Source organism: Microcaecilia unicolor, chromosome 4 (assembly GCF_901765095.1).
Source record: "Microcaecilia unicolor chromosome 4, aMicUni1.1, whole genome shotgun sequence".
Classification (NCBI taxonomy): domain Eukaryota; kingdom Metazoa; phylum Chordata; class Amphibia; order Gymnophiona; family Siphonopidae; genus Microcaecilia; species Microcaecilia unicolor.
In genome coordinates this window covers 300248051-300273352 of record NC_044034.1, presented here as the reverse complement: position 1 = coordinate 300273352, position 25302 = coordinate 300248051, and the positions used below count along the sequence as shown (strand labels likewise).

General features: G+C 42.5%; 1 protein-coding gene across 2 annotated transcripts in view; it reads left to right on the top strand.

Moving 5' to 3' along the window:
• LOC115469296 (hexokinase-2) overlaps nt 1–25302 on the top strand; it is a 194823-nt gene that overhangs the window by 110239 nt on the left and 59282 nt on the right. For both annotated transcript variants that reach the window (XM_030201804.1, XM_030201805.1), the window contains exon 6: nt 18022–18121. In XM_030201804.1, coding sequence (XP_030057664.1) covers nt 18022–18121 — 100 coding nt within the window. The remainder of the gene's footprint in view (nt 1–18021; nt 18122–25302) is intronic.

Genomic DNA, 25302 nt, shown 5'->3' with positions numbered 1-25302 from the left:
AGGGGTAGAGTTTGGCATGCTACCCCACAGAGTACAAAACAAATTTGTAAAAACATAACAAATGGAGAAAAACAATTCATGAATTCTTTCCAACCCCTCCATGCACGGATGTGTTTGACTTGGAGGAGGAAGGGGAGGGTCATCTTCTTGGAGAGGGGGAGAAGTTGGGATAGGCGAGAGTGTATTTTGGGGGTGTAAGGGTAGTTCTGGAGCAAGGGTTAGTTTGGGTAGGGTTACGGGTAAGAATATTTGGGAGGATACTACAGAAGTTGGAACTGCTTCTCCCAGAGAAATGCATTGAGCCATTTTTTTGGGAGTAGCTTTAATTTCTCTAGAACCCTGAGTGCAATCTGTCCCATTTTCACACTTTTACGTGTTATTTCCTCATGCCAAATTTGGAAAATTATTTTGCCCCCCCCCCCCCCCCCCCCCCACCAACTTGACAGACATTCTTGACCCTGCCAATACAACTTTAATTATGGTACTTACCTGAACCATTGTTAGTTGTCTCTCACCTGAGGTGGTCTCTGCAGGCCTGGTTGGAAACTATTTCTCACACTCATCCCCCCAAATTCTATAAATGGTGTCCAACGTTGAGCACGCAGTGGGGTATACAGTTGCAAAATAGGGCCAGTTATGCACGTAACATAATGAACTAATTGACACAAAATTGGAGAATTGGTGATTTAAAAAACAATAATTGGTGTTTAGCAAACATGGGTTGGTGCTAATTTGCCATTATGCATGTAACAGACTTATGCCCCATTCTATAAATAGCGCCTCTAACTTCTCGCATGCTGATGCGAAGGAGGGTTTTGGAGGGGAGGGGCATGATCGTGTCAAGGATGTTCTGACTATTCTTGTACACACTTTATAGCACTGCTGTATTTACATGCCCAACTGCCACATTTAGGTGCCACCATTTACGCCAGCCATAAACATGGCATAAGTAGTCATGCCTCTAAAGTGTGGTGCGTAACTGCAGATTGCTTGCTAAATCTGTTATAGAATACTAGGGGGCCCTTTTACTAAGCAGCGGTAAAAGGTGGCCTGTGGCAGTGTAGGCGCATGTATTAGACGCACGCTGGGCTAGTTTTTACCGCATCTGCAAAAGAGGGTTTTTTGTTGTTGTTGTTGTTAATGTGACGGGAAAAGGGTATGTGGTAAAACTGAAACCAGTGCGCCTCTAAAACCGGCCTGAGCCCTTAACACCACCCATTGATCTAGCGGTAAGGACTCACACACTATACATGCGGTGACTGATAGGCGTGCGCCAACTGCCGATTACTGCCGGAAATGGCGCGTGTTGGAGGAAATAAATAATTCATACAGGCATTACGGGCATGTGCCAAATCTGAAATTACCGACAGGGGGGGGTGGGGTGGTGGTATGCTGGCTAGGCGGTAGTCTCATTTGGGCGCACGCTGTAGATAGGTAAAGCCTACCACAACTTAGTAAAAGGGCCCCTAGCGTTGTACCCAGTTCTTTGGTGCCAAATTTGTAACGATCTATATAGATTTTAGCCCATGGTATGCTGTGCTGCAGGAAACTGAGCTTCAATAACCACTGAGTGATTTTTGTTTTTTTTCTATACGTCAGTTGTTTTAGTTGTGTTTGCTTACAGATTTCTGCGCTCTATAGCTACCTAAATTGCTTAGTTACTATATGCTAGGTGCACGTTTATATTTCAGCTGTTTGGCTATGGGTTTTCTTTGAGATTTCAGTTATCTACAGTTAAAAAGCACTGCTTAGGTGTTTATTTATAAAACTTTATATACCCTCTTCTTGACCCAAAAAAAAACCAGAACAGCCGATCCGTAAGATTGAACGTGGTGCAACAAAAGCAGCTCAAAGAACTGGTCCTCACAGAAATATTTATTTGTAACAATTGTTAAGAATACATTTCTGTGAGGACCAGTTCTTTTGATCTGCTCTTTTTTATATCCTCTTCTTGTGCAAACCAGTCAAGATGGTGTACAATACCCATTTTGCTACAAACAAAATAGTACCTTAAACCATCTCCTAAAGAAAAAAAAAATCTATTTATCTATATATAGTATATGTGTGTTTCTATAGATCTATATCTGTAATATTTCCTTTCCAACAGATTGCAGTGCAGGAGAGCAAGAGACAGTTTAAAAGTGTGTTAGACTCTCTTGCCCTTCTACACTGGAATCTGTTGGTGAATTGCTAAATTCTTGGTAGTGAGTTTTTGAAAATCTAAGTTTTTTCCATTCAAACATAGAGAGATTTGCTTTTAGATTTTATACCTGATTTTAGCAAAGCCTTTGACATGGTTTCACATAGATTAATAAATAAACTGAGTGCCCTCTTTATGGGCCGTAAAGTGACTGGGTTAGGAATTGGTTGAGTGGGAGGCGACAGAGGGTAGTGGAAAATGGAGCTCATTCTGAGGAAAAGATGTTACCAGTGTTGTGCCACAAGGTGCAGTTCTTTTGTAAGCTGTATTGCTGAAGGGCTGTCTGGAAAGGTTTTCCACTTGGATGATAAATCTGCAATAGGGTAGACACCCTTGATGATGTAGATAACATGAGGAAAGCTAGAGAAATGGTCTGGAATTTGGCAGCTTAGATTTCATGCTAAAAATGCAAGGTCATGCATTTGGGCTGGAAAAACCTGAAGGAATGGTATAGTTTAGGCAGTAAAGAACTTTTGTGCAAGAAAGAGGAGCAGCACTTGGGGTGTGATTGTATGTGATGATCTTAAGGTGGCCAAACAGGTAGAAAAGGCGTTAGCGAAAGCTAGAAGGATGCTTGGGTACATAGGGAGAGGAATTGCCAGTAGTAAAAAGAAGGTGATGATGCCCCTGTATAAGACTGGTGAGACCTCATTTAGGGCTTCTTTTACAAAGTTGTGCTAGCGATTTCCCTCTCATTTGCTGCACAGGAATCACTATTGCAGCTTTGCAAAAGAAGCCCTTAGAATATTGTGTACAATTCTGGAGACCGTACCTTCAAAAAGATATAAACAGGATGGAGTCGGTCTAGAGGGCAGCTACTAAAATGGACAGTGATCTTTGTCATAAAGCATATGAGGGACAGACTTAAAGATCTCAATATGTATACTTTGGAAGAAAGGCGGGAGAGGGGAAATATGATGAAGATACATTTAAATACCTATACAACATAAATGCACAGGAGGCAAATCTCTTTCAGTTGAAAGGAAGCTCTGGAACAAGGGAGCATATGAAGGAAGGTGAAAGAGGATAGACTCAGAAGTAACCTGAGGAAATACTTTTTCAAGGAAAGGGTGATGAATTTGTGGAATGGCCTCCTGTTGGAAGTAGTGGAGATGAAAACCTTATCTGAATTTAAGTGAGCTTGGGACAAGTACATAGGATCTCTAAAGGAGTGATAGGGAGAGCAGATGGCATGGATGGGCATACTGGGTAGGCCATATGGTCTTTATCTGCCTACACTTTACTATGTTTAAGAGTTGGCATTTCAAACTACTGGGTTTATATGAACAATTGAATTTTAAGTGCTTGATTTTGTTTTCTTTTGCCTCATTCTGTTGGTCCCTTCAATGGTAATAGTGGTACTTCCATTTCATGTTAATTTTGTTAATGTCTGAGCAGATTTTTAAACTTGTAATGTACCCACCCTAGCCTAACCCAACCACCTACCCCACCCACCTACCCCTGAGATTGTATTCATATATAATCATCCCAATATGCATACACAGTATTAAGTGACAATCAAGTAAAATTGCTATGTTGTTCCTTATCATAGTATAGCTGTTCACACTCACTGTGATCTAACAACATGACTTTCATTCAGTGCAATAACTGTAGTGTGGTAATCCTAAGGCAGATCATATAGAGGATTAGGACATGTCCCATTTGTCTCCAAGCAAGAGAGAAAGGAAACCAATATTCTCTGAACAAGTGAGAAAAATAAGTGCAAAAGAGGTAGCGGTCATGAAATGTGGAGAGTGAGGAAAAAGTGAACATGTTAAATAAATACTTCTGTATTGTGTTAATCTAAATCAAAGACTGATAGTTTGGGACTGGAGTAGATATGCATTATTAACAGAAGTGTTAATGAACAATTTGAAAATCTAAAAGTAGACAAAGCTGTGGAGCCAGATGAGATACACCCCAGACTAGAGGGAGTTCAAAGAGGTTCTGACAAGTCCTCTTAAAGATTTGTTTAATAAATCTTTGGAGAGGGGAGGTTTATGGGATTGGAGAAGAGCAAATGTGGTCAAAAATGGTAATAGTATAGAGAAGTGGGAAACCTACAAGCCAGTAATCATCACTTTGGTTGCAAAAGTAATGGAGGTAGGTGCTGCTAATGGAAAGGATAGTGAACTTCCTAGAATCCAGTGGGTTGCAAAAATCCAAGGCAAAATCATGCCAAATGAATCCGATTGATTGCTTTTGACTGGGTGACCAGAGAGCTATATTGAGGACATATGCTAGATGTAGTCTACTTGGATTTCAGCAAAGCCTTTGATACAGTTCCTCATAGGAGGCTCATGAATAAATTGAGAAGGCTGGAGTTAGGACCCAAAGTGGTGAACCTGATTAGAAGCTGGTTTACTGACAGATGAAAGAGGGTGGTGGTAAATGGCATTCTTTCAGAGAAAATGAATAGAAATAAATCAAAACATAGAAAAGAAAATAAGGTGATGGCTTTTTTATTGGACTAACTTAATACATTTTTGTTAGCTTTTCAAGGTAACCCTTCTTCTTTAGATCAGAAATAAGCAAATGTTGACAAATATCAGAATATATAAGTGAAACACAAAAGCATTCCAATGACAGGCTTACAGGACATAGTAACATAGTAGATGACGGCAGAAAAAGACCTGCATGGTCCATCCAGTCTGCCCAACAAGATAAACTCATATGTGTATACCTTACCTTGATTTGTACTTGCCTTTTTCAGGGCACAGACCGTACAGTCTGCCCAGCAGTATTTCCCGCCTCCCAACCACCAGTCCCGCCTCCCATCACCGGCTCTGGCACAGACCGTATAAGTCTGCCCTCCACTATCCTCGCCTCCCGACCACCAACCTCTCTTCCCCCACCTGCTCCGCCACCCAATTTTGGCTAAGCTTCTGAGGATCCATTCCTACTGCACAGGATTCCTTTATGCATATCCCACGCATGTTTGAATTCCGTTACTGTTTTCATCTCCACCACCTCCCGCGGGAGGGCATTCCAAGCATCCACCACCCTCTCCGTGAAAAAATACTTCCTGATATCTTTTTTGAGTCTGCCCCCCTTCAATCTCATTTCATGTCCTCTCGTTCTACCGCCTTCCCATCTCCGGAAAAGATTTTTTTGTGGATTAATACCTTTCAAGTATTTGAACGTCTGTATCATATCTCCCCTGTTCCTCCTTTCCTCCAGGGTATATATGTTCAGGTCAGCAAGTCTTTGCTCATAAGTCTTGGAACGCAAATCCCATACCATTCTCGTAGCTTTTCTTTGCACCGCTTCCATATTTTTTTTAACATCCTTCGCAAGGTACGGCCTCCAAAACTGAACACAATACTCCAGGTGGGGCCTCACCAACGACTTGTACAGGGGCATCAACACTTCCTTTCTTCTGCTGATCGCACTTCTCTCTATACAGCCTAGCAACCTTCTCGCTACGGCCACCGCCTTGTCACACTGTTTCGTCGCCTTCAGATCCTTGGATACTATCACCCCAAGATCCTTCTCCCCCTCAGTACCTATCAGACTCTTACCACCTAACACATAAGTCTCTCGTGGGTTTCTACTCCCTAAATGCATCACTTTACATTTCTTTGCATTGAATTTTAATTGCCAAACCTTAGACCATTCTTCTAGCTTCCTCAGATCCCTTTTCATGCTTTCCACTCCCTCCCTGGTGTCCACTCTGTTGCAAATCTTAGTATCATCCGCAAATAGGCAAACTTTACCTTCTAACCCTTCGGCAATGTCACTCACAAATATATTGAACAGAATCGGCCCCAGCACCGATCCCTGAGGCACTCCACTACTCACCTTTCCCTCCTCCGAGCGAACTCCATTTACCACCACCCTCTGTCGTCTATCCGTCAACCAGTTCCTAATCCAGTTCACCACTTCGGAACCTATCTTCAGCCCATCTAGTTTATTTAAGAGCCTCCTGTGGGGAACCGTGTCAAAAGCTTTGCTAAAATCTAAGTAGATTACGTCTATAGCACGTCGATGATTCAATTCTCCAGTTACCCAATCAAAGAATTCAATGAGATTCGTTTGGCACGATTTCCCTCTGGTAAAACCATGTTGTCTCGGATCTTGCAACTTGTTGGCTTCTAGGAAATTCACTATCCTTTCCTTCAGCATGGCTTCCATTACTTTTCCAATAACCGAAGTGAGGCTTACCGGCCTGTAGTTTCCAGCTTCTTCCCTATCACCACTTTTGTGAAGAGGTACCACCTCCGCTGTTCTCCAGTCCCTCGGAACCTCTCCCGTCTCCAAGGATTTATTAAACAAATCTTTAAGAGGACCCGCCAGAACCTCTCTGAGCTCCCTCAATATTCTGGGGTGGATCGCTTCTGGTCCCATGGCTTTGTCCACCTTTAGCTTTCCAAGTTGTTGATACACACTCTCTTCCGTGAACGGTGCTATATCCATTCCATTCTCAGGTGTACTTTTGCCAGTCCCTCACGGTCCTTCTCCAGGATTTTCTTCAGTGAAAACAGAACAAAAGTATCTATTTAGCAAATTGGCTTTTTCTTCATCTTTATCTACATAGCGGTTCGCTGTATCTTTTAGTCTCACAATTCCCTTTTTAGTTATTCTTCTTTCACTAATATACCTGAAGAAATTTTTGTAGCCCCTCCTTACATTTCTAGCCATTTCTTCTTCCGCTTGCGCCTTCGCCAGACGTACCTCTCTCTTGGCTTCTTTCAGTTTCATCCGGTATTCCTCCCCGTGTTCCTCTTCTTGAGATTTTCTATATTTCTGGAACGCTAACTAGGGTGGGGTGGGTTAGGTGAGAAACAGGGAAGGCTGGGTAGTTGAGAGAGAGATGGCTGATAAGAGGGTGACAAAGCTACATAATTTTATGGCTTATAGTGGGATAGAAAGCCCAGATCTTTAAGTATAGTTATGCCTTCCTTATGGAATGGTCTCCTGCTTAGGCTGCATACAGAAGATGCACTTCCCAAGTTTGTCTATGCTGAAAGCACATTTGTTTCTCTCCATCTATAGCTTCTGATTGTTTGTTTTGGCTAGGACAGAGTTCATGTGCTGGTACCCTGAAGATGGTAGACTGGATTGTAGACTATAGATGGTAGACTATGGCTTATGATACCTTTCGAACTTTTTCCTCCTCTTTTCCTTCCACTATCATGAAATGGTGTTCTTTTCTGTTTCTTATTCCTTTTGTGATTGTACCTGCTTTGATGGCATGTCCTTAGTGGAATATCAAATAAATGTACCTTTTGAACCCTAAATCCTGTCTGGTGGATGTCAAAATATTTCATTATTTTGACTTCAGAGTAGACTAACACAGCTACCATACCACTTTACTCTTAGAGGAAAGAAAGGTAAGTCGTTGAGTGCTTCAGGGATTGGTAATGGGGCCAATTCTATCCAGAGTATTTGAATGACATTGCCGAAGGATTATAGAAGGAAAACTTTACCTTTTTGTGGATCTCACAAAGATTGTGACAGAGCGGACACCCCGGAAGGATTGGACAAGATGAGAAAACTGCCAAAGTTAGAAGAATGGCTTAATGTTTTGGCAGTTCAGATTAATGTAAAGAAGTACAGAGTGATGCACTTGTGATATACAAATCCAAAGGAGCTGTAATGTACTTGGAGAGAGGATGACATGAATGGACTAAGAAGAGGGACCGTGGTTTGATTAGTGTCCGAGGATCTCAAAGTGGCAGAACAGTGAGATGAGGTGGTGTTCAGAGCCAGAAGGATGCTAGGCTGCATAGAGGGAGGGATAACCAGCAGAAGAAAGAAGGTGCTTAATGCTCCTGTAAAACGTTATTGGTGAGGCCCCATGTGGAGCATTGTGTTCAGTTTTGGATGCTGTATCTTGTTAAGGACATAAAACTTGAAACAGTTCAGAGGAAGCAAAAATGGTTATGGGGTTTGTGTCAAATTATGTATGAGAAGAGACTTCAAGATTTGAATATTTATTCCCCGAAGGGAAGGAGGGACAGGGGAGAAATGATAGATGTTGAAATACTTGAAAGATATTAAGATACAAATATTTTTCAGAAATAGGGAAGCAATAGAATTAAAGGACATGAATTAAAGTTACAGGGTAGTAGGCTTAGGAATAACATGAAGAAATACTTTTCCTGGAGAGGGTGATGGGTACTTGAAGTACCCTCCCAGTGAAGTTGGTGGTGACAAACACAGTGATGAGTAAAAATGCATGGGATAAACACAGAGGATCCACTTATAGAAAGAGGATGGAATCACAGTGAAACTTGAAATGACCACCGTTTAACAGGACATATAGAAGTGTAATCCTGCATGGAGTGACAGAAACAACTCTGACCACTTTGTTGGGCAGACTGGATGGACCATACAGGTCTTTTATCTGCCTTCATTTACTTTGCTGTGCTACTATATTATTAATTGGAAAGAATAAAAGAGGTTTTGGTGGGTAGGGAAGGCCGTAGCCCTAAGGCCCTAACTACCTAATGATACTTGGAGAAACTTTGCACTGCTGTACACTTCAAAGAAACTCAAGTTCAGTTCAGGGGATAATTTCTGGCACAGGGGTAGGCAACCTTAGTCCTCGAGGGCTGCGACCAAGTTGAGTTTTCAGGATTTCCCCAATGCATGGGATCTGTTTCCATACAATGGAGACTGTGCATACAAATTTCATTCTTATTCAACGGGGAAATTCTGAATACCCAACTAGGTTGCGGCCCTCAAGGACCAAGGTTGCTCACCCCTGTTCTAGTGTTTGCATTAGGTGTGGCCCACAAAAAGAAGGTATTTACAAAATAGCAGCAAAAAAAAACTGTCATAAAACTCAAACTGGTACAATGCATTTTAAGTAGTAGAAGATTTATTTGTGAACTTGCTGATACTGCTTTCTTTCTCATACTTTGGTGTCATCTGGCAAACTTTCTCCTGGTATTCCTACCAGCTTCTCTCTAGGGGGACTCCTGGTTTTCTCCCTACTCTGGAAAATATTTCAAGCAGGATAAATTCCTTAAAATATTATAAGATCTCTTTGGTACTTGTGTTTAAGTATGGAGCACTGTGATGTCCTGGACTCTTTAGAAAAGCAAGATTCAACATTTTTTTCATCTCACATCACACTGATAAGGTGCTAAAATTGTTAAGGCACACTATTATTCCAGCATTTGTTCTTTTCTCCTCTTCCCGCCCCCCCCCCCCCCACCCGTACACCAATACTCCAGCTTTTCTCATTCTCCTCACCCCCCCAGTGGTTCAGCATTCTCCCCTCAATTCAGTGGTCCAGCATTTATCCTTCCTGTACCCTCCTCAGTTGGTAATCCAGCTGTATGGAGAGACCTGCTTTTATTTATTTAAATATTTCTAAACATCACTATCCAGTTGTCCTAGGTGGTGTACATTTGGAATATACACAGTGAAAGGCACAAGAAAACAAAGCAGAATCACTAAATGAACTCATTCACCAAGACTGATATCTTGCGATAGTACGTAAACTACTTAGAATGAGAGAGCCTGAGCAAAAAGAAATGACTTTAACTATTTCCTAAACTGGATCGAAGTTATCACATGTAAGCTCTCAGACAAAGTATTCCAAATAGCTGTGCCTGCAATCTGAAGCATTGCTGAACAGTTAGCTTTAAGCCTAATTCACTTAAAGGAAGGAATGCCCAATAAAAGTTTATCCAAAGAATGCAAACTATGAGATGGCTGATATCATCTTAAAGATGACACTAAAGCTAAGGGTGCATCATCATTTGTTCAAGGCCTTAAAAATCAAGGTCAACGTGACACCTTAAACCTTCGCCAAAATACAGGAAGCCAGTACAATTCCTTCAAAGCCAAAGTAATGTGATCAAATTTCGATAATCTGTCAGAAACCTAGCAGCAGCATTTTGCACAAGCTGAAGAGCTTGAATCATTGATTTAGAAAGGCCCAAGTGCAATGAATTGCAATAATCTAGCACCGATAATACCAAAGCTTACAAAACTGTTAGGAAATTCACCTCAGATAACAATTTCTTCAAATGCCTTAATAATGATCTCAACCTGAAGAAGGCCTTCCTGATAACTTTCAGATTGCAAATTAGGAACATTAAACTTAGTCTTCACTTCAGAATGTAAGTATCTTGGGGTTCTCAGTATCTGCGAAGCTTACTGCACTGTGCCAACACCCAAGATTTGATTCAACAAAAACAATATCTGCATTTTCCCTACGTTCAACCTCGGCCTAATGGTGCTAAACCAGGATCCTAATGTCTGCAAGCACATCTTCAAAAAAGATAGAGTATCAGAGAGAGAACACTTTACTGGGGAAAAATAATTGAATATCATTAGCATAATGTTGGTATTGAACACCCAGATCAGAGAGAACATGACAAATCAGGGCCAAATAGATATTAAATACTATAGCTGAGATAGCAGACCCTTGCAGCACACATGTAGTAATAGGAAACCAAGCTGAGTTTTCCTCACCTAAACAAGAAAATAATACTCTGAGAGAAATGAATGGAACCATTCTAAAACCATACCCTGAATCTCCAATGAATATAATCTACTTAGTAAAATTTCATCGTGAATTGTATCAAAGGCTGCAGAAATATCCAAGAAAATAATTAAACATTCCTCACCTTGATCAAATCCAGCATGTATCAAATATAATACAGAACGTTTCAGTTGAAGGCTTAGATCTAAAAACATTGATAAACATCAAGCAAATCATTCAGATCAAAGAAGTTGTGCAATTGATCCAACACAAGCCTTTTCAAAATTTTTACCAAGAACTTCAGCATTAAGATAGGACAATAGTTAACTACTTGTTTAGGATCAAGTGCACCACCCTTCAGCAAAGGACGAACAGAAGCCTTTTTCAAAGTCCCAGGGACAATCCCATCGGTGACTTTTTCACGATGGTAGTTAAAGTTGGTACTCAAAGATTTAATAATTGCTGGGGAGCAATTATCCAGGGAACAGCGTGAAGGATTCAACTTGCTCATCTGTCTTTACCTGCTCCTTAGAACTTGTAGAGAAGTCCAACCACTTATTCATCACACCGCCAAACTGCTCAGAAGGCAAAATTAAATTATTAAAATAACTTGCGATATTCTCTACTTTCTTCTGAAAGAAACTAGCAAACTCCTGACATAAAATTTCACACAAAGGTAACACTGAAGATACAGTAGTTACGTTCTTTATTGTTCTAAATAGCTGTTGAAAGATGATGCCCAAGTAATAGCTTCATCAAAGAAACACTTTTTTGCCTTCAGCATTTCCTGCTGATAGATAACCTAATGCATCCAATTCAAATGGACAAGAATCCAGATATTTTTGTTACTCAATGCTCTTCAAAGCATTTACTTTCCAACAAGTGAAACATTTCAACAAATTCTATATGACTTGACACAAGTGAACACCATACAGAACAGTACAAAGTAAGAAATTCCATCCACAAGATTTTATGTTTCCTCCCCCCCCACACCTGCATACTGCCCCATTTACCCATACTTATTCACTTAACTATTCAAGGGAAAGCCAAATTATTGCCCACAAGGTGGAGCAACAGGGTTTACCCTCCTCTGTGGAAAAGGGATTTTTACTTTTTTTTTAAATTTTATAGAAGTCTTTATTGAACATTGCAAAATCAATACAATAATCACTCTATGTTCAACAATATACTATGGCACAGTGTCCAGCAAGCTTTACATGAGTGTGTAACAGTAATACCATCCATTCAGTAACAATGTTAGAATAAACACCAATTTCTACTTCAAGTTTTTAAATTTTTTATACTTATAAGTTCCCCTATTCTACTCCCCTCCCCCCTCCCCCCACCTTTCCGAATGCTCTGTAATCAAACCAATTAGTTGGAACAATTTTTTAGAAAGGGTGCCCACACCCTTTCCCATGCAGGCAAAGTTTTGGCTCTCGGGATTTTTACTTTTAACAATTTTTATTGACTATACAATTTAGAATAACATTTTGCAATCATCATGTACAAATCGTCTAATCATAAGAAAATAGACTAGATTATAACTAAATGTGTAGTGTATCATCAACGTTTTAACTTATTCCTTCTTCCCATTCCCCATCCAAACATTACCCCTCTTCAACAACCCCCTTAAGGTACCTCCGCCCCCAATTCCCCCATCTCTTTCTCCTCAGACCCTAGCTGAGCACTTCCACGATAAATTCCGTAAGATTAACCTTGAATTTTCATCCAAACCCTCCCCACCTCTCTCTCCCTTAGTCCTCACCCCCTACTCTCCTTCTTTTTCCTCCTTCTCTGAAGTGTCTGTTGATGAAACTGCCCTTCTTCTTTCCTCCTCTAAATCTACTACCTGTTCCTCTAATCCCATCCCCACTTATCTACTTAACACTATCTCTCCTACTATCATCCCAGTCATCTGTCACATCCTTAATCTTTCACTCTCCACTGCATCTGTTCCTATGGCCTTCAAACATGCTGTGGTCACGCCACTCCTTAAAAAACCCTCACTTGACCCTACCTGTCCCTCCAACTATCGCCTCATCTCCCTTCTCCCTTTCCTCTCCAAATTACTGGAACATGTCGTTTACCGCCGTTGTCTTGACTTTCTTTCTTTGCAACCTATTCTTGACCCACTCCAATCTGGTTTTCGCCCTCTTCACTCTACTGAAACTGCACTTACCAAAGTCTCTAATGACCTGCTACTGGCTAAATCCAGAGGTCTCTATTCTATCCTTATCCTTCTTGACCTGTCTGCTGCTTTCGACACTGTTGACCACACTATACTTTTGGATACGCTGTCCTCACTTGGATTCCAGGGCTGTGTTCTTTCCTGGTTCTTCTCTTTCCTCTCGCTTCGTTCTTTGTGTTCACTCTGGTGGATCTTCTTCAACTTCCATCCCGTTTTCTGTTGATGTGCCTCAGGGTTCTGTCCTTGGACCCCTCCTCTTCTCCGTCTATACTTCTTCCCTTGGTGCCCTGATTTCATCCCATGGCTTCCAGTACCATCTTTACGCTGATGACTCTCAGATCTACATCTCCACCCCTGAAATCTCAACCTCAATCCAGGACAAAATCTCAGCCTGCTTGTCTGACATTGCTGCTTGGATGTCTCAGTGCCATCTAAAGCTCAACATGACCAAAACTGAACTTCTCATTTTCCCCCTAAACCCACCTCCCCTCTTCCCCCTTCCCCCTTTCTCTATCTCTGTTAATGGCTCTCACATCCTCCCTGTCTCCTCGGCTCGTAATCTTGGAGTCATCTTTGATTCCTCTCTCTCCTTCTCTGCCCATATTCAACAGATCACCAAAACCCGTCGCTTCTTTATCTACAATATTAGCAAAATTCGCCCCTTCCTTTCTGAATACGCTGTCAGAACCCTTATCCACTCCCTTGTTGCCTCTCGCTTGGACTATTGCAATTTACTTCTCACTGGTCTAACGCTGAGCCATCTCTCTCCTCTCCAATCTGTCCAAAATTCTGTGGCACGACTTGTTTTCTGCCAGAATCATTATACCCATACTAGCCCGGTCCTCAAGTCACTTCACTGGCTCCCTGTCCGCTTCCGCATTCAGTTTAAACTTCTCGTACTGACCTTTAAATGCATCCACTCTGCAGCCCCCCATTACCTCTCCGCTCTCATCTCTCCCTACATTCCTCCCCGTGAACTCCGCTCGCTTGACAAATCTCTCTTGTCGTCCTCCTTCTCCTCCACTGCTAACTCCAGGCTTCGCTCCTTTTCTCTCGTGGCACCTTATACCTGGAATAGACTTCCTGGACCTATACGTCTAGCTCCATCTCTACCTGTTTTCAGATCTATGCTGAAAACCCACCTTTTCACTGCTGCTTTTAGCTGCTAGCCACAATTGCCCTCCCCTTGTCCCTTCCTCCCTTCTCACCCATAACTATCTTGTTTGTCTGTATTACTTAGATTGTAAGCTCTTTTGAGCAGGGACTGTCTCTTTGTGTCAGGTGTTCAGCACTGTGTGCGTCTGGTAGCGCTATACAAATGCTAATAATAATAATTAAGATAACTATTTATGCCTCATCATTCATCCACAGCCTCTTCCCCCCTTCCCCACCCTATCCCCCCACCTTATGCCCTATTCACCCATCTTCCCCAAAACATTTACTTTAAAGATCTCAACTTGATAGTACGAGATGGTTGTTTATTTTGATCTACGGTCATGAAGGAGCAAAAGGGGCACTCAGGGAGAACAAGGCCATAGCAGAGAAACTGAATGAATTCTTTGCTTCGGTCTTGACAGAAGAAGATGTAAGAGATCTGCCTGTACCAGAATTGGTTTTCAAGGGTGATGATGCAGAGGAACTGAAAGAAATCTCAGTGAACCTGGAAGACCTACTGAGTCAAATTGACAGCAGTAAATCACCTCGACCAGATGGAATGCATACAAGGGTACTGAAAGAATTCAAACATGTTATTAATCTGTAACCTGCCATTAAAGTCATTTGTACTACCTGAAGATTGGAGGGTGACCGATGTGATGTCGAAAAGGGTTCCAGGGTGATCTGGGAAATTACAAACTGGTAAGCCTGACATCAGTGCTGGGTAAAATAGTGGAAACTACTATAAAGAATAGAATTACGGAACACAAAATTAAACAAGCAGCATGGTGTCAGTCAAGGGAAGTCTTGTCTCACCAATTTGCTTCATTTCTTTGAAGACATGAATAAATGTGGATAAAGGTGAGTCGGTGGATGTAGCATATGTAGCTTTTCAGAAAGCTTTTGACAAAGTTCCTTATGAGAGACTCCTGAGAAAATTAAAGAGTCATGTCATAGGAGGCAGTGTTCTGTTGTGGATTAATAATTGGTTATTGGACAGAAAACAAAGGATAGGTTTAAATAGCCATTTCTCTCAATGGAGAAGGGTGAATAGTGTAATGCTGCAGGGATCTGTACTGGGGCAGTGCTATTTAACATACTTACAAATGATCTGGAAATTGGAACAATGAGTGAGGTGATTAAATTTGCAGATGCGGACTGTGAAAAATTGCAAGAGGACCTTAGGAAATTGGAAGACTGGGCATCCAAACGGCAGATGAAATTTAATGTGGATAAATGCAAAGTGATTGGGAAGAATAATCCAAATCATAGTTAACCTGATGCTAGGGTCCACCTTGGGGGTCAGCACCCAAGAAAAAGATGTGGGTGGTGGTGTAGACAATACGCGGAAATCTTCTGCCCAGTGTGCGGCGGCCAAAAAAGCAAACAGGATAATAGGAGCTGTTAGGAAAAGGATGGTAAATAAGGCCGAGAAAACTATAATGCCTCTGTATTGCTCCATGGTGCGACCTCACCTTGAGTATTGTGTTCAGTTTCGGTCGCCATATCTCAAAAAAGATATACTAGAATTAGAAAAGGTTCAAAGAAGAGCGACGAAAATGATAAGGGGATGGAAGTCCTCTCATATGATGAAAGGCTAAAGAGGTTAGGGCTCTTCAGCTTGGAAAAGAGGCAGCTGAGGGGGAGATTTGATTAAGGTCCACAAAATCCTTAGTGGTGTAGAACGAGTGGAAGTAAATTGGATTTTTTTTTAACTCTTTCAAAAAGTACAAGGACTATGGGATACTCAGTGAAGTTACATGGATACACTTTTAAAACAGGAAAAAAAATTTTTCACTCAACAAATAGTTAAACTCTGAAACTCTTTGCCAGAGGACGTAGTAACAGTGGTTGGCGTGTCTATGATTAAAAAAATGTTTGGACAAGTTTCTGGAAGGAAAGTCCATAGTCTGCTATTGAGACAGACATGGGGAAGCCACTGCTTGCACTTGGATTGGTAGCATGGAATGCTGCTACTATTTGGGCTCTGCCAGGACTTATGGCCTGGATTGGCCACTGTTGGAAACAAGATACTGGGCCAGATGGACCATTGGTCTGACACAGTATGGCTATTCTTATGTTTTTATGTATTAAATGAAATGTAACTTAACTATAAACCAAGGGGCACTACATTTTTGTACATGTGCAACAGACTTAAAGGGATCAACTTGTTCCAAACATTGTTTCAGATTCATACCAAGGACTGATAGCATCAGAAGCAAAGTATCGAAATCACTCAACCTTAGCATCCAAAGATCTTATTTTATAGGATCAATTGCATCTCCGGTGGTTCTAGGTAGCTGGTAAGGTGACAGTGTGGCATTGTATGACTAGGAAGGGGGATATGGCATGAAGAGGAACAGAGTCAGATTGTGTATGGGAATGCTTTTCTTGCTACTCCTCATCAGCCTACTCACCACTTGAAGCTCAGCTCTCAAAACAAAGGGACCTTATAGTTCTCTCCAAAACAAAGGATGGATATACTCACTGACAGTGATGGATATACTCACTGACAGTGATGGATTATTTTTAGCCCATCATACATTACAGGAAGGTAGTATAGAAATATAGCATCTCTTTAAGCACAGGTCACATTAGGAGTTGGGACTCCAGAAATCTTGTTGCAAGAAGAAAGGAACATTTTGATGCCCTGCTATACTAAAAATCCAACTGGCTTATGACTTTGCAAGAAGAAGTTTGAGCAGCCCTTATGATACTATTCTACGCAGCCTGCTTATAAGATTCCTGGATCTTTTCATCTCTCACTGGTCTGTTCCCTTTTGAGTCCTTTTCTTATCTATCCTGTGTTTACTTTTCCTTTTTTGCTTTTCTTTGTGCTATTGTGAATATTGTATTTTCATTTTCTCTGAGATTACAAATTGCAGTGGTACATCCACACTTTCAAATAATGAATATAACCCAGTTGCTGGTACTTGCCCCTGAGAGTTACTGCTATATAATATAGGCAAGAAGGTATATAATGAGTGCAATTACTTAAGGAGAAAAGACTTCAGAAACTCTGTATTCACTGTATGTACAAGTGGGGCCTGCCCACCTGCACCTGTCCACATGTGCCTACACTGGCATACCCTCCATCCGCCTGCTGGGTCCTGCTTGCCTCTGGATGAGTCTCCCACCTGCAAGTTATTTCCCTGGTGGTTTCTAGGGACACTGGGAGCTGCAATCCTGGGGCACCAGAGTTCCTAGAAGAACCCTCAGACTCAGAACACAAACTGTCAGGATTCTTAGTCAGTCCAGGATAACAGATCTAACAAATTAACAGGATTATTATCCAAATCTTTGAACAATGAACAGTAAACGTTTTAAACAGCAAACAGTAACAGGTAAAATAACAAGGATTTGGTGTTAAATCTAGCTGAATACTTTTTACTACCTAAGGTAGAACCTGGGGAGGTTAGGAAAAGTAACTGCTTACAGGAGTTGAACAGGGTCTCAGTGCAGAGGTCTACTCCCTTCACACTCCTAAATGAGACTGAGTTCTAGCACATTCTGGACTAGGTCTTTGGCTTCAAGACCAATCAGGGCACTAGCATTAGCACTAAGGGTGTTTGGCCAATGGCACTGCAGGTTACTTCCCCTCAGGGGTTTTCCTCTTTTTTTTTTGGGGGGGGGGGGGGGGGGAGAAGGTAACCTACAAAAACAACAGACCTCTGCTACAGCTGTAATGCAGAGGGAAAACACCACCTGCTGGCCAAACAAGGGAAATACACTGAAGGGGGATAAAGTGTCATAAGGCAACAATACACATCACAAGGCATGGAAGTCCCCTGTTTTGCCACACAGAACACTTAGGGGTCTAATGTGTGTCAGATTTGATGACTGAAGGCAGGCAGGATCAAGAACCTTACTATAGTAAAGAGGCCCCCTCTCAGTGATATTATATTCAGGTGACTGACTTGAATGGTCTACTTTAAACATTGTTGTGGATAGATATGACCATTGGATAGAAAACAAATGATAAATGTGGCTTATTGCGTTTCCCTTTTTTAATTTTCATTTTCCTTCTGGCAGGACTTTGACATTGATGTTGTTGCTGTGGTGAATGACACTGTAGGAACTATGATGACCTGTGGATATGATGACCACAACTGTGAAATTGGGCTGATTGTTGGTAAGGCAACAATGTGGCATTGTGCGACTAGGAAGGGGATATGGAAGACAGACTGTTTGAGAATGCATGCATGTAGCCAAGCATGTGCATGTTTTTTAAAGGCTGTTTACATACAAAGATTGGGCCCCTAGAATTTTTTTCAATTCTGAATTCTGCATTGGAATTTGGAGACAGAGAACACAAATGTACCAGATCATGGAAAGTCTAGAAAGTACTCTAAAAGAAGCCTTAGAGGCATATTTTCAAAACCTATGGAACTTTGGAAGGCTAAGTGCTTTGAAAATATGCCTCTTAATATACTAAGACTGAGCATGTATGTTACTGCTTATATAGTATGGCTGAGCCAAAAGAGTAAGGGTGGACCAAAAACAACCTTGCAGCCAAATGGGTTAGAAGAGCAGTCTTTATTAAGCACCACAACTATTAACTGACCTGGCACTTGGCCGTGTTTTGATGGGTGTAACACCTGCGTCAGGGGTCACAACAGTGCTCTTTGGATGTTGCAGAGAGAAGGCAAAATTTTTTTTGAATTGCTTGGTGTTTTGTCACACTGTAAGCACCGAGAGGATCACTTCACTATCACTTTGATAATACCTATGTGGTATTGCTTATCTTTAGCTGCTAATTTTGCTTTTTCTTCACCATCTGAAGAGCACTGTCATACAGTTATTGTGACCCCAGATGCAGGTGGTACACCCACCGAAGCACAACCTCATGTTGAGTCAGCTAGTAGTCTGTGGTGCTTAATAAAGACTCCTCTTCCAACCCAAATTGTTAGCAATAACAAGTGGATAACTCATTGGCTCACTTTGCATCCATTTCAATATCTTTTTGTGTTACCCTCATTTCACCTCCCTAGGAAGTTTACCTATCCGAGGCTGGTACGCAAGCTGCATCTGAGGTTGAGACTGAGGCTGAGTCGGTGCTACTCAGTAGGGGCCATATTTAGAACCCTCCTCTTCCTCTGTTCTGTCCTTCAAGGTCTGTGCACATCACCCTTACAGCAGACATGCTTTTTGATTTGCTGATGTGCCAATTAACATAAAATGATCATTCATGAGCCATTCCCTATTGTTTTATAACTAATAGCACATCACCATTACGCTTTTTTGCCTATTTTTCATCATGAAAGTACAGGAATGCAAAAGCAGTAATACAGCCTTGTATCAGGATGAAATATTTGGATCAGAGAGGAGAAAGTGAATTAGAGTTCATCGTGGTCAATGTGCTGCCTCAGATGATACATTAGCTTGCTGAAGTTTTCAGTGTGCATTTTCACAAGGCTGAAGCTTGTTGTTCTGACTAAATAGTTGCCATTTAATGTAACAGACTGGTTTCTGTCCAACTCAGCATTAAGCAGCATTAAGCAGCTGTCTTGTGTGCTTAAGTTTGTAGAGATTTTGACATCAAGTACTTGCAAGCCAAATCCACAGCCAAATCCAAATCTTTGCTGTAACAGGTTGTACTAATTCCAGAAGTATCTTTTGTGTGGGGTTAAATCTGTGAGTTGGTTCACAGTGCTCCAAAGAGCATCCATATTTTACTAATGTCACAGTGATAACTAGACAGAGCCAAATATAAATGGTTATGCAATTGGTTTAGTTGGTTATGCAAGTGAGCAGAGTCATCACTTGACACCAAGACAGAGCAGTTCTCTCCAGATCTTAGAACTAATGTAAAGTTAAGAGCTTGCATGCAGTGGTCTCTTTAGTCCTTTTAGTTTTAGCTTTTTTTTTTTTCTGTTGTCCTGAATGGAAGAGTGAGCTTTCTAATGCTATGAAGAATTTTTTCTTCTTTGACTTTCCAGTGTTGTCTTTTGTTGTCTTCAGTTTGTTTACAAACGTAAAAATTTTCTTCTTTTTACTTTTAACTTTTCATCCTTTTATAGAACACTAGTAAAAAAGGCCTGTTTCTGACACAAATGAAATGGGCGCTAGCAAGATTTTCCTCGGAGTGTGTATGTTTGAGAGACAGAGAGAGTGAATGTGCGAGTGTGTGTGTGTGACAGAGAGTGAGACTGGGTTCGAGTGTGTGTGTGTGTGTGTGAGAATGAGAGTATGTGCCAGGGGCCCCCTCTCCCTCCCTCCGAGTGTCAGGGTCTCTCTCCCTCCCTCCGAGTTTCAGGGTCCCCTCCCTCCCTTCCTCCCTTGCTGCTACTACTACTACTCCTCCTTGGGTGTGCAGTGAAAAGAGCCAAGTCGGCACCGGCAGAGCAGTGAAACTGTGCCTCTGTGTCATCTGGACCCCCAAGTGCTGGTTGTTTAAGAGAGAGTGTGTATGTGAGAGTGCCAATGTGAGGGTGCTCTCCATCCCTCCTTTCTTGCAGTAACATCCACAGTCCAGGCCCTCTGCAGGACCACAGGGGCGGGCAGTGAGACAGAGTGTATGTGTGGGTGAGACAGAGAGAGAGACAGACAGACTGTGTGTGTGTGTGTGAGAGTGAGACACAGAGAGTGAAAGACTGTGTGTGTGTGTGGTCCCAAGTTCCATGACCCCCTCCTTCCCTCCATCTCCTTCAGTCAGAGGTGGAGGCCACCCCCCCACTTCCGTTAGAAGTGCAGGGCCCCCCCATTCCATCTGAGGTGCAGGCCCCACTTCCGTCCGAGGTGCAGCCCTCCCCCCCCCCCCCCATGTTCAGATTTCCAGACCCCCGTTCGTTTTCTACAGGGGTGGCCAGTGCCTCGGGGGTGGGTGAAGGAAGTTGTGGAAAGACAGGGAACAGGCTTTTAACCTAGCGAGCGTCTCCTCCCTCCTTACCATTACTCCGTACTTGAGCGCGATGCCCTGCACAGCGGTAACTCTGGAGGGAGGCTGTTGTCAGCGTCAGTGGTGTTTCGGGAGGGCATCTGTTGAGCACGTCAGGCAGTCTCGAGCCTTTTCTGTTTTTCTTGCTGTTATTTTTGCTGTTAAATATGCGTGTGCCAGTTTGAGGGGGGGAGGGGGTTGGATCAGCTGTGAGGTTTTTGTTTTTCCCCCGGGGTCTCGTCATAATGGGTTCAGTGACGTCAGGCTTGACTACGGAGCCTAGCAGACCGACTCTGAAGAAAGCCACGGACACAGGTAGCAAGACGTATAGAACGTTGGAGGTGAGAATTATTATATAGGATGACACAACCAAGTTAGGGTTTTGACAATGTCTGCAGTGTGGTAGAAAGATTCAGAACTTTGATACCTATTCCAGGTGTTTCATCTGTCTGGACTCAGATCATAAGTAGGTTGATTGCAAACACTTCAGGAAATTGTCTCCAGAAGCCGAAAAGGATCACTTTCATTGTTTCCATAACCACAATGAGGCAGAAAGGAGGGTCCCGTTTTCTGCAGAAGGAGCAGAAGAATTCAGCTTCTAGGAAGACATTGAGGGGGTCTTTTACTAAAGCTTAGCTTGAGGTGGGCCCTGCTGCAGATAATTCACGCTAAGCTTTAGTAAAAGACCCCCTGACTGACTATGCAATCAAGATTTTCCCCTATGGACATTGCCTCTACTATTCCTTGCAGTGACTTGAGAAGTCCAGTTGTGAAGGGATATTAGCATGGAACTTCTGGCTCAGCTCACATCTTGGCTGAGACTCTAGACAAACTGTGTACTTTCTGATGCAGTTGCAGAGATCTGAGCATAAATCAGTTCCTCCTCTTCCATCAGCGCCGCCTCGAAAATGGTGACGCCCTGCCCAGTGCATCACACCACATAAGGATCTTTATATAACAACCTTCAAAGGACTCCAAAAACTCAGTCAGATTCAGAACAGAGGGAGGTCCCACCTGCAGATTTACGGACTCAGAACTTCTTGCCATAGATAATAAACCATCAGAATTGGTGGCATAGTATCAGATGGTATCTTTAAAACTTCTGATAGATATTTCCATACCATATCTATAGAAGCAATAAGAGGAGAGTTGGGGAAGTTCTCTAATAACAATGTGTTCCGCCTTAATTGATTTTCCAAAACTTTCAATCTATTGTGGATAAAGCTTTCTAACTTTCGCCATAATGCCATTCAAAATGTAACTCTTGACACTTCATTTCCAAAGACTCCACTTTAGTAGCTTGTTGGTCAAGCACTTGGGTATGAACTTCCACAGGTTTAGAAGAAGCTGAGAAATCGCCCATAAACTTAGTAGAAAGTTTCATTAAGTTGGAATTGAGCACTTGAATAGCATCCCAGAGTGAGTCCATAGTGACAACACTGGGTTTCTGCAGCTCCACCATAAACCCCAGACAAACCACTCTTCCCACCTGACTTGCTTCATTAACGCTTTGCTGCAGACTCTGGTTTCCAGTAGGCCAGGTAGCTCCATCCAGGGGGGTTGGGGGAGGAAACTGCAACAGGAAGGTCCTCCAGCGGCAACATGGAAGGGGAATTACCCACTCCTTCAGCGCACACTCCACTCCAACTTGGCTCTCACATCTGAGTTGTGGTGGGCTAGCCTCTTCAACAGGGCTCAGAGAGACCTCGTTTACACTAATGCTGGAAAACACCTCCAGTAAGACTGAAGGGTGGATCACTCCAGGACTAGCCATAAATCCAAAATCCTCCAGCGTGGGTTTTCTTGACACACAGTTTGATACGAGATTGAAAGCATTTGCTGTGGATACTCTCCTTCCTATTCTTCCCTGTACTTTTGCAGGGTCAGAACTACAAGGCAGGACCAAATACTGAGAGACGCAAGGAACTCTTGTTGAAGTGTCGGTTCAAACTACCATCTTAGCTCACACTATCTCATTTATCATATTCTAATCAATTATGTGTGTATCGGGCACATCCTTGTAAGCTCCTGTTTTATAGAATTAACATCATATTGCCTAAAAGTAAGCACTTTTTCAGTGCACCTACTTTTTACACATATATTCCTCCCAACAATTTTTTAATAGCCATCTTCTGCATGTAAATCATGTTTTATGTGTAGAAAAGGGCTCTTAGAAAATTGTGAGACTGCATATGCTTATGCACGTGTAAAGTGTGTATGCCAAAAGGTCATACGTGTTATATGTGGACTGAACATAAGAATTTTGCAGATCGCTTGCCATCTTGTTTCTTAGGGGATTTTGCAGATCGCTTGCCATCTTGTTTCTTACTGAACATAAGAATAGCTATACTGGGTCAGACCAATGGTTCATCTAGTTCAGTATCCTCCTTCCAACAGTGAGGTTTGGGTTGAGTTGTGATGTACATAAATGTTTTATAATTTATATTCAGATTACATCTACTTTGTAATTTGTGTAAATTTGTGCATGAGGATTTATGCTGTACTGGATTTGGTTCTGGGTGCTGGTTTTACAAAGTCATATAGACATCTACATTGTTTTTATAAAACAGGTTTCATATAGGTGCCTCTTTGGAACTTGGCCATAAGTGATCTTTTTATAAAACTACCCTGTCACATGTACATTTTAGCCTCAAAATGCCACAGGGATCTATATTGTGACTGGTCCTATTTAACATTTATAAATGATCTGGAAAACAGAATGGCAAGTGAGGTGGTTGAATAGTTTTGTATTATCTACAAATTTAGAGTTGTCAAAACACATACAGATTGTGAAAAATTGCAGGAAGACATTAGGAAACTAGAAGACTAGGCTTCCAAATGCAGATGAAATTTATTGTGGACAAATGCAAGGTGATGCACATTGGTAAGAATAATGAAAATCATAGCTACCTGATGCTAGGGTCCACCTTAGGAGTCAGCAATCAAGAAAAGATCCAAGGAGTCATTGTAGACAGTACACTGAAATCTTTTGCCCAGTGTATGGCGGCAGCCAAAAAAGCTAACAGGATGCTAGGAATTATTAGGAAGGGATGCAAAATAAGACCAAGAATATTTTAATGCCTCTGTATTGCTCCATGGTGTGACCTCACCTTGCGTATTGCATTCAATTCTGGTTGCCATATCTCAAAAAGATATAGCAAAATTCCTTGTCATCAGCAGCAGATGAATCCATTATCTGATGGGTTGTATCTGCCTACCAGCATGTGGAGATAGAGAACACTGAAGAACCACAGTGACCCTTGGACGGCTAGCCCCAACTGCCTTCAGTATTTCTCGGTCTCCCAGCAGGTGTGGACGTAGCTTGATCAGCTCCTGGATTTCTGCCTGGGGTGGCTCCTGTGCTTTGCCAGTTGAGCAGGGGTGTTGTGGCTGGTGGTGCCCACTTTAAAGGCATATAGGTTCGCCCTTTCCCTGCCTTACCCATTCCTCCCGGAGTCCCTTTGTTGCTGCCTGCCTCCAACTTTCCTCACAGTGTTAAAAAAAAAAAAAAAAAAAAAAAGCGTTCTGTTACTGCGTGGCTGGTCTGAGGCTTTCTCCAGAGATTCTGGTTCAGTGCAGCTTGACCGGAGCTCGTTGACTCGGTCTTCTGAGGTGAGAGTGGTGCCCAGCTCCTCAGGGGAGGTCCTGCGGATGCCATTCCGAACAGGGTAAATTTTGGCGTAAAGCCGCCATTTTATTGCTGTTTTTCCATCCAGATGGACGATGGCTTCTGAAGGAGTTAAGCGCTGTTCCCGGTGTGGTAAGTGCAGATCAGCAGCGGGGCTGTGCAAAATGTGCTCCTTAGACGCTCGCGCTAGTACAAGCATGGCGAGCGATGATTCTTCCCGCTCGATGGAGCTGGCAGCAGGTGCCATTTTGGAAGCGCTGCATGTCTCGTCCCTCGTGCTTGCGGAGGAGTCTGAGTGCAGGGGGACGCCTCGTTTAGAGGCTGGCAGAGGAGCTCCAACATCCGTTTCTCTTAATTCGGAGGCGGAGGATCAGGGTGAGTTTTTCTCCCCTGAGTTTGTGCTGTTAATGCATAAAGCCTTCATTCTGAAAAGAGCTCTGCCGCTTGTGTCCGACACTGTGTTGCATTCTGGATTCCCTCTGGGCGTGGATGGCCTGGGGCTGGCTACTGAGGTTATCTCTTCCCCCGAGCATTGGAAGGACGCTAAACGTAGATTGGTATATTCCCTGTCTGAAAGTGGCGCCCGCCCCCCCCCCCCCCCCCGTGGTCAGGCTGTGGAGAGTCTGAGGGATCTGGCAGGCTCCTCATGGATGGATGATCCCGATGAGGGTGCCTGTTTGCCACTGGATTCTGATGATCCAAATGCGGTCCGGATTTTCCACCATGACAAGCTGCCAGCTCTCATTACTGACGCCTTGCAGGCCCTCTCGATAGAAGATGCTGCCGAAGGCGGTGCCTCCTCTCTTAA